The 10058-nt window shown below is 54.2% G+C and overlaps 1 protein-coding gene across 1 annotated transcript; it reads right to left on the bottom strand.

The window, feature by feature from the left end:
- Positions 1-2700: 2700 nt before the first annotated feature.
- Positions 2701-3516, bottom strand: LOC120655637 (testis-specific gene A8 protein-like). Its single transcript, XM_039933558.1, has 2 exons — positions 3061-3516; positions 2701-2856 (listed from the first exon to the last, which is right to left on the bottom strand). Exons 1-2 carry the CDS (start codon positions 3514-3516, stop codon positions 2701-2703), a joined length of 612 nt encoding a protein of 203 aa, XP_039789492.1.
- Positions 3517-10058: the final 6542 nt, after the last annotated feature.

Raw genomic sequence — 10058 nt, 5'->3', positions numbered from 1 at the left:
ACCTAAAGTTCAGAAATTCAGAAGTATGCATATGGTGTCATGTTTCAGAGTTTAGTGTTTCAGAGGCTTGGTAAGCTGAAGAAAACTAAAGGATTAGGCCGAATATTATCTTTAGGCCGTAGATTGCCGCATCATCGATTGCAGAACTTGTCGTCTGAGCTGCAGAATCTGCCATGATTCAGATCTGTTGACTTAGGGTTTGGTTGCTGAGGGATCTGATTCGAATTCTGGGTGCTTGGAGAGTTCTTGCTCGAATTTGTAGAGCTTGGTTTTCGAATTACGCTCGAATTTGAGAGTTCGTCGAGTTCGGTTCAAGTTGGAAGTGATATTCTACTCTTGTGCGGGTTGCTTCTAGTTTGAATTTCGTCGGCTCTTGGATATTTATAGAAGCCTGATGTGTTGCCATCGATTTTTTGGAAAGTAAACAGATGCACGGAATTGAAGGAAATTTGATTTCATTAAAGGAAAGTTCATTACAAGGAAAGCCGATTGTTACAAAGGAATTAATCCTTCGTCTTTGTGATCCTACCCCTACGATGCTACCTACTGCTACTGCTCGTAGGTACCTAGTACCTACAGCGCTTGGGACTCTGGGCCGGCGTATTCCCGCCGTCGTCACTGTCGTCGTCATCATCGTCGCTGCTGAAGGCACTGCTGCCGCCTTCAGACCCGAGGTCGCTCTAGCCGTCGTCGCCGCCGCTGTTCTCTTCCTCGCTGTCCTCCTCGGAGAAACCGAAAGGGCTTTCCGCCCATCGGCTCATCGTCGTCGGAGGGGGAGTCGATCTCCTCTTCCGAGGTGGAGTCGACTCCATCCGAAGAGGGGTCTTCTTCCTCGCCGCTCTCCGACTCCTCTTGGAATAGGAGCCGGAGGTCTTCTCCTTCAGTTTCAGGCTCGTCCTCCTCGGAGACGACCCCGAAGTCGAACTCCTCTGCATCCCAGTGCAGAACAGCCAGCGCTTCGTGTGCTGCGGTTGGGTCCCACTCTGGCGTCGGTTCTCGACTCTCCGGAATGGAGTCGATGGAAGAAGCAGGGAGGGGGGAGAAGAAGGAGAAGAGGAGGAGGAAGAGTCTCCGAAGGAGTTGGAGTCGGAGGAGGAAGATATCGCCATTGTTGGAGGATTGGGGTTTTCTGTGTTACTGGCTTTGGGAGGAAGAAGGAGTTCGCTATGAAGAAGAGCCGATTCGGGGTGAGATTAAATAGCGAAAAGATGGAAGACGGATCGGCAGTTTCACGTTCTATGAGGAGCCAGTTGCAAGAGACGTTGCGTCTTCCTTGGTGGTTGCAATGTGTTTAATGAGCATTAATGGGAAGATGAAGCGACGGATTGGTTTTGGAACTATCATTGCCAAAACTAGGGGGGCATGTGTTATCGCCATAAATTAACAGGATTAATTTATGGGCCGAAAGCAAGATGGGCTTAAAGCAGAAGATTGAAGAAGGCTTGTAAATCGGCTCCTGCGTGAGCACCTGGGCCACATGGGCCATGTATCTTTAGATTTAGTTCAAGATTAGAGATAGAGTCCGATCGGGACAAGATTAGTTTAGATTGTTTCCCAAGTCTCCGGACTATAAATATGTACCCTATGTTATTCAAGAAAGAGAGCATCATCACGTCTCGCAAACAATAACTCTCGGCGCATCGCCACCCCTAATCCTAGGATTTTCATCCAAGTAAGCACCATGCTGCCCTGATTGCTTCTTGCGATCAGGGCAGCGTTGTTCTTGCTTTTACCTTGGTATTACTCGTACTGAAGCATTTTTGATGGCGAGTAATAATAGTTATCTCGATGTTCGTAGCATGGCTTTTAGTAGATCTATTGTGCTTTGTTGCTTATCATCTACGAATATCACGTTGTCTTTACGCGATCATGTTATCATCTTATACTAGCCCTTGTTGCATAGAGTTAGTTGCGTAAAGGCAACACCCTGCTTCTTTTATGTCTAGTAGATCTGATCTGTTATGGTTTGCTCTTATTCTTAAGAGTTGGCGTAATATCTGTTAGATTAGGCCTTGCAAACGGGTTGGATGATCCGGTGGTGTATTAGATGCTTTATCTTAGCCTTAATAGGGATTGTTCCGGGAATCGGCTCTTGCTAGTTCTTAGGCCTCTGTTTTGGGTTGTGGTTTAGTTATCTGTTACGTTCATTAGGCCCAGTCACGTGTAGGATGTTCTGATCTAGCAGTGAAACTTTTACCATCGTGGATTCTATTAGTTAGATTTAATTGAAGCAGCTTTACAGTTATTTGCTTATTTTATAATATCCGGATAGATGCAGATCCAATCTGACACCGGGGCTTGATCGGCTCTTTAAAGCCGATGCAAGTGTCGTCCCGGGGAGCCGACCACGGCTCGGACTTATGTTTCCACGTGTTTGTGTATGCAGGCTAACCGTCGCAAGCACGCTCGCACCGTCCTGATCGGGTATAGGTCAGGTGGCACGCACTGCGTCTTCAACAAGCCGCGACGTGCGCCGGAATTGCGGGCCGTCGACGAGGGAGCAGTGCCTGCCAGCGCCCCGGCAACCTCCCGGCTCTTCGTGTTGCCTGTCGCTGCTCGCCGGTGGGTTTCGACTGACAACACCTCCTCCAGCTCAGACTCGGCAACAGCCTGCTTTCTAGTCCTCTCCTCCGGCTGCTTCCGCCATCCAGCCAGGGTCCCAGAGAGCTTGTCCAGCTCCTGCTTACGGATCTCGAGACCCTAGCTGCGAGTCTCAAGCTCGGACCGCTGGGCCGCAAGGCGAGTCTCAAGATCCGACCGCTGAGCCGCGAGGCTGGCCACCTCCTGGGCAAAAGCATCCCCCCGCTGCGCCAGGGCATTTTCCCGGCTCGCTACTGCGAACTCCCGGTCGAACACCTTCCGAAGATTGGCCCGGTAGGCCTCTTGGTCGGCTTTGAGTTTGGACCGGGCTTCCGCAGCATGGGAGGCTTCGGCCTTAGTGTGCGCCTCCAGGTGGGTGTGCCAGTCGGAGAGGCGCTGGCGTTCGCTCTCCAGGGCAGCCCACTCCCGCCGGAAGGCCGCCTCGGCGGAAGAAGTTGCTTCCACTATCGACTGCCGGACCTGGACCAGCACCCAGGGGAGGGGAGCCGTTTCCTCCTCCGGGGGACCCTGCAGGAGCTGCCTGCCAAAGACCACCTCCAGCTCCTCCTCTGCTACAGGATCGGGGCTGGAGGTAGGAACTTCCTGCGCAGGCCTCGGGACCTCGGTTGCCGTTGTGCTCGCCGCTGCAGCACTTCTCGCAGTCGCGCTCGCCGCCGCCAAATCCGGTGTCGGCGCAACTGTCGCCGTAGCCGGGGTCTCAAGGGCCACCGCGTTGGGTGTGGCTGCGCCCAGCACTAGCGCATCCACCGCCGCCGCGTCGGGTGTGGCCGCGTCCAGCACTGGCGCATCCACCACCGCCGCGTCGGGTGTCGCCGCGTCCGGCACTGGTGCATCCGCCGCCACCACATCGGGTGTGGCTGCGCCCGACACAGGCGCATCAGCCGCCGCCGAGTCGGATGCAGCCACGTCCGGCATAGACGCATCCGCCGCCGCCGTGTCGGGCGTTGCTGAGCCTGATGATGGCGCACCAGCCACCTCCGCATCGGGCGCCACTAGGTTAGCAGAGGTCGCTGCACCCGAGCTTCCCGCACCCGCCATCGCTCCTACTGTCGCCGCCTAGGCCCCGGTCGCCTGGGCACCAGCCGACGAGCCAGCGATGGTGGAAGAGTTGCTTGGGCGAGGGGCCCTGGCAACAAAGAGAAAAAGCCTTCAGCAAAAATCGGAGCACCTAGAATAAGGGGAGGGAACAGAATAACACTAACCCTGAAGCGTCAGGTCGCCAGCGACCACGGAGGCTCGACGACTGCTTCTGCTGCTACTGCTGCTCCCGTGGCGGCGACGGAGGCGCAACCCGAGGCTGCTCCTGCTGTTGTTGTTGCTGCTGCTCCCGTGGCTGCCGCTGCTGCTGTTGCTGCCGAAGGGAGCTATCTCTCGGCGGTGATGGTGGCGGCGCGGTCACCCCAGAGGACCCGCGAGGGCCGAAGGCCCGGGAGCTACCCTGGCCCGCGCCCGCATCGGTCCTCTGACGCTTCGCGGCAGATTCCATGACTGGGGTCCCGTCGCCCTTGTGTAACCTGCGCCGGCCTGCTTCTCCCGACAATGCGCCGGCGCTGCACCGAGCCTGGCTGGGACCGCTCGTGGCGGCGCTGCCAGTCACGGCCTGCTTGCCCTTGGCAGTGGGGCCGGACCCCACGGCGCTCGGCATGGCTTGATCCCCGGACGCACCAGGGATCCGGAGCCCACGGTCCGGGTCGCCTCCGGTCTGACGTGCGGCCAGCCCACCGTCGTCGAGAGTCGGCAGGGTGGCTGAAAGGCCCTTGTTTGATTTTGGTAATTGAGTGACAACTTAGGTGGACTAATAAGTGTTTATGTTGAGATACACAGGAGATTAGTCCACACAAAGACACTAGTATGAGCAACATGTGCCATGGAGGAGAAATGGCTAAGGGTTGATGCTATGCTCATATAGTGTGATCGAGGAGCTCATTGCATATGAGACATGACATGGAGTTATATGACCAAAGTGGAGAAGATCAAGACAAGGCTTTGCTTGATGGACCGGTTGCAATGGAGAAGGGGCAAGTCAAGGCTTTGAAGCGAGGGACCGCGAGGCGGTGAAGCTTGGGCAAGACTTGGTGCCGATGGACCGAGGCAACGGTGAAGAGCGAGCAAGGTCAAGATCGATGGACCAAAGAGGTCATGTGATGATATGGAGTGGATCATATCACTTAAGAAAGATCAAGTCAAGTGTTGACTCATGATGATGATCAAAAGGCTTGATGGAGTTTGGTGCTTGTGTGGCATCAATATTTGGGAAGATGAAATGGAATGCGCAAGGCAAAGGTATGACTTGTAGGGCATTTCATTTCACCGGTCAAAGGTTGTGTAGAGAAGTGCATGACTGGATTTAGGATAGATGGCCGTACTATCAAGAGGGGCAAACTTGTTTGCATATCGGTCATCTAGTGCCACTTGAGCGATCTAACATTGCGATGTTGCTAGGATCGAGTGGTGTGGTGAGATCAAGTGAAAATCCTTTGAAAATGTTTGTGAAATGCTAACACACATGCACATGGTGTTGTTCACGTGGTGTTGTTGGCACATTTGCAAAGGAGAAAGAGTTAGAGTTGATGTTTATCAACTTGGGGAAGCAAGAAAGGTTTTTCGGTGTTCTTCGGAGATTAGGTTGACTCTTGGAGTGAAATACTGCTTTGATCCATTGTGTTTTGGATCAAATATTCAGTTGGGTTGTGTAGCCCTCTGAATAAGCTTTCCATAGAGTCCAAGATCACCAAATTTGGACATTGGATCTAAGAGTTATGGCCGTTTTACCGAGGTACATTTCTGCTGGAAATAGACCTGCGGACGGTCCGCTCATGGGGGACGGACGGTCCGCCGTTATCTCGGATGAGCTCGAACAGAACCGTTTTTGGTTCTGCGGGTGGTCCAAAATGAACTGCGGACCGTCCGGTCCATGGGGGCGGACAGTCCGCCTTTAAAAGCTGAAACGGGCGCAGAAACTTGGTAGTTCTGTCTTGGGTGTCCAATTTGTACTGCGGACGGTCCGGTCCTTGGGGGCGGACGGTCCGCCTCCTACTGAAAATTCTGGGACAGAAACACTGCGATTTCTGTGTGTGCTCACGTTTTGAACGGCGGACAGTCCGCCCCTGGGGAGCGGACAGTCCGCCGGTCACTTCCAGATTTAGTCAGAGACGTTTGCAAATCGGTTGGTTCGAAGTTTTGAACCGCGGACGGTCCGCCCCAGGGGTGCGGATAGTCTGCCCGGGGCTCTAACGGTCGACTCTGACACATAATCATTGCAGTTCTAGCCGTTGGTTTTGAATGGCGGACAGTCCGGTTTTTATGAGGCGGACAGTCCGCGAAAACTCTGTTTTCACGGGATTTGAGTATAACGGCTAGTTTGGGGCCTCCCTCTATAAATAGAGGGTGTGGCCGGCCATTTGAAAGGGCTGAGCACCTTGGGGACTTGGTGTCCATGTGTGAGAGTGCTTGAGAGCCCTCTACTCACTCTAACTTGATAGTAATCATCCGATCGAGTGAGAGAGCGATTCTAGTGCGATTGCTTTGAGAGATTGCATCGTGTGGCACTAGGTGATCGTGTTGCAAGTCGGTGTGCTTGTTGCTCTTGGAGGTTGCCACCTCCTAGACGGCTTGGTGGCAAGACGCTCCGTTGAAGCCCGCAAGAAGATTGTGCGGTGCTCCGGAGAAGAGATTGTGAGGGGTATTGTGCTCACCCCGCGGGAGCCGCGAAGAGCAACTCTAGTTGAGCGAGACGTGAAGAGCAACAAGTGGTTCGGCCGGATCATGTGCTAGAGCTCGGTGTGAGCACTCCACGTGGGAGAGTGTGACTTGAGAGTCACCACTAGCAAGAGGATCGGCGGCAACCTTGGAGCTTGTCTCAACGGGGATTAGCTTGGTGGCAACCAAGTGAACCTCGGGATAAAAATCACCGTGTCAAGTTTGTCTACTCTTCTCGGTGGTTTGCATTCTCCAAATCACAAGCCTTGTATTTACATTCATATATATCTTGTGCTTGTGTAGTTGCTCTCTAGTGATTAGTTAGCTTGTGTAGCTTGATAATCATCTTCTTGCTTGTGTAGCTAGAAGTAGAGATCCTAGTGTAACTAGTTAGCTTGTGCAGTTTAATTAGTTGCTCTTGCTTAGATTGTGTAGCTAAGCAAGTTGAGCTCTTAGGTTTGGTTTGTGTATCCTTGTCCTTGAGCATCTAGTGAGCTTAGGTTTGGGTTTGTGCTTTTGCTCATTAGAATTGTGTAGGAGCTCCCTTTGTTTGTGAAGTACTAGTGCTTAGGCTTGTGTGGCTTGGCATTAGAATTGTTAGGAGAGCTCTTACTAGCTTGGCACTCCATTTGCTTTGTGTAGGAACTTTTTGGAGGTGCTTTAGAGTCATAGTTAGAGGGGTAAAGTCTTGGCTAAGCGAATAGTTTTATTTCCGCATAAGTTTCGGTTAGCCAGCGTAATTAGTTTTAGAAAGGACTATTCACCCCCCCTCTAGTCCGCCATCTCGACCCTACAATGGCCAAAACCGCGGTCCTCAGGCGCGAGTCCTCGCAGAGCGGGACGACGCCCTGGGGAAGGATCAGGTGCTCTGGGACGAAGACTTCCCCCGTCACCGCCCGCACCAGGTCCTCCAAGGCTTCCTGGGTCAGGTCGCTCCCCTCTCCACGGTGGGTCCTATTGCAGTCGTTGAGGCCGGTGAAGCTCCAAGCAAGGCGCGGCCGCTGCTTCAGGGGAGCGATCCGGCGCTTCAGGAAGTCCCCGAGCACGTGCAGCGAGGTGAGGCCGCCCTCCGCCAGCGACTGGATCTTGCCCAGCACGGGGTCGAAATCCAACGGCAGGGACGGCTTGGCCCTCCAAGACAGGCGGTCGGAGGCGGGGGCCCCCGGTCGGCATGACCAGGCGCTAGTTGGCTTCGGTAGTGGCGATCACCCACTCCCTGCGCCACTCCTCCCACTTCCCATCGACGAGTCCGGGGATGTACGGCATCCGCAGGTCGCTTCTCGACTGGAAGTAGTACGCCCCCACTTCGTCTTTGCCCTTCCCGGACTTCACCAGGACGAAGAAGTGGCGGAAGAGGATGACGCAGGGCCACACCCCCACGAACATCTCGCACAGGTGCACGAAAATGGCCGTCAGGAGGATGGAGTGCAGCGTGAGGTGCTGAAGCTGGAGGCCGAAGTCTTCCAGCAGCAGTAGGAAGAATGAGGAGATCGGCAGCACCAGGCCGGTGGAGATGTGCGAGATAAACAGCACAAACTACCCGGCGCGCAGGTTGCCGAGGGGAAGCGAACCTGCTCGAATCCCCCAAGCAGTCTCCTGTGCACTCCACCCAAGCAGGCGGCGCACAGTGTTCAGCTCCTCCTCAGCCTGGAAATGGCGGGGACGACCAAGGGATGCCATCTCGCTACGGAGGTGGGAAGCAATCTACGCAGGAAAGTAAGGTGTGACGAGGCTCGAAGGCAAAGGGGCGCAAAGGTTGGGAGGAAGAAGGCGAATACGGAAAAGTAACCGCGGTATGCGGTTCGTCCCTTTATGAAGCCTAACCCAACCGGCACGCCCCGGAACCGTCGCTGGAACCCAAGAGACGCCCGCACCTGGTGTTAACCGCCCAGTCCATGACAAGGGGGCCCAGGCCCACCTGTCAAGGAGGGCGGGTAACAAGAAAAGGTGCGAAAGGGCGGGACCTGAACCGTCGCCCGCGCGCGAAGCAAGGCGGAAGCTGAGCTGACGTGCGCGCATTAAGCGCTGGCATGGTCAAGCTTTTCGGGAACTGCGCCGATGGTAAATATCCCGTTAACTCCGGCCGCAACAATGCTGAGCATCGCGCGCGTGACTAGGTGAACCACTGTACATGGGGGCCACGAGTCAGTAAGCCGTTGCGATGTGATGAGGCAGCAACAACTCGAAGGATGGTCAAAGCCGGTCAAGACCCCTGCTGTAAGAGGCTTCAAGTTATGCAGAGCCAAATCGCAGTAGTGGCCCCACCTGCGGTTTCGTATCTCCCCCGAGGTGGGCCCGGGGGCCACTATCGGTACCCTGTAACAGGGATACACACTTCTACTGCAGCAAGGCAAGACTCGCGTAGTCATCCGTAACTGCGCGAGAAAGAGCGGAGCAGCCGGGCCCCACGGGTCAGGCTCATACCTCACCGGGCCAACGGCCCCGGACCCGCTCCCCACTTTGGGATGGGTCCGAAGACGCCACGTGTCCCTGAGGATGGGAAGCTCTGAGCCAACCGCCGAGATCTCGAACCCCCCATAGGGGTCCGGGACCTCCTCGCACCCGTCCGGGCCTCCCACGCGCGTAGAACTAACATACCGCCGGGGGGGTCCGGAGCCGCCACGTGTCCCACAGGCGCGGGCGTGGGCATGAGTCTTCCACTAGAAGACTCACCCTTCCACCGCATTCAATGCGGCACGCGAGGCAGACCTTTTCAGTCCTCACTGTAGACCGCGTATTACCGAGGTACACAGTGAGGCCGCCTGCGCCGCACCCACGCAGAGCCCGTCTGCCGCATTAATTGGATACGACGGCACAACGCTTTTCCATCATGCCGCCTACGTTGCAAGCTACACGACCCGTTCAGCTGCGTGGCAGGCGACGCCGCAAGCTATGCCAGGCGCCGTTTCGATAAGACAGCGCCTGGACAGGCTGAACGGGGGATTCCAGGAGCAGGCAAGGAAATCCAGAAGTGAGATCCCCCCCGCCAGCAAAACCATAATGTATGAACAGTACGTTATCTTGTACTACATTGTTGGGCCCACCTGTCGGGGACCCAACGGCCATATACGCGCCTCCCTTGAGATATAAAAGGGAGGCGCTCGCTGTACAGAAAAAAGGCTCTCCAGAGCGCACTCAGACCCACGCTGGACTCAGCTCCAAGCTCTTGCAGACTCAAGCAATACAACACACAGTGGACGTAGGGTATTACGCTCCGGCGGCCCGAACCACTCTAAACTTGCTATGTTCATCGTGTTCTTGAGTGAGATCGAACTAGTCGCTAGCTAACCCCCGAGTACTCATCCTCTGGGCTTAGGCGGGTGCATTGCGCCACCCGGCTGTGGTTTGCCACACCACGACACATTTTCAAATGAGTAATAAATACAATTTAAGTACATTGCAATGATTTCAAATATTTAAATTGTATATGGGTGTATTATCATGAATTTATTTCAAACTCATGCTGTTGGGTGTTGTATTTATCATTTTTAAAGGAAACCTATGTCTGTAATTCCACCCAGTATTACCCACCTATGAACACAACTGTTAAATTCAGCATAGAATTTGTAGCTATCTATTCATTATTCAATCTAACATATGAATTTAAAACTTTCGATTGGGTTGAACCAATAGTTGTAAGGTCTAAAATTCTATAATATTTATAGATTAAATTAGGAAAAAGTTCATTTTTGGTTATCCAACTCTTGCCTCGGTTTGGTTTTGGCCATTGAACTCCAAAACCGGGAATCTTTGACCAC

The sequence above is a fragment of the Panicum virgatum genome, chromosome 1K (genome assembly GCF_016808335.1).
Source record: "Panicum virgatum strain AP13 chromosome 1K, P.virgatum_v5, whole genome shotgun sequence".
Taxonomy (NCBI): domain Eukaryota; kingdom Viridiplantae; phylum Streptophyta; class Magnoliopsida; order Poales; family Poaceae; genus Panicum; species Panicum virgatum.
This window is presented reverse-complemented; position numbering and strand designations above follow the sequence as displayed.

Excerpts from the sequence above, each read along its gene's own strand:
- LOC120655637 (XM_039933558.1), bottom strand. The coding sequence starts at position 3,516 with ATGCCGGACGTGGCTGCATCCGACTCGGCGGCGGCTGATGCGCCTGTG. Across the intron at positions 2,857-3,060 it reads TCCCCTGGGTGCTGGTCCAG|GTGTTCGACCGGGAGTTCGC; the intron begins GTCCGGCAGTCG and ends AATCTTCGGAAG.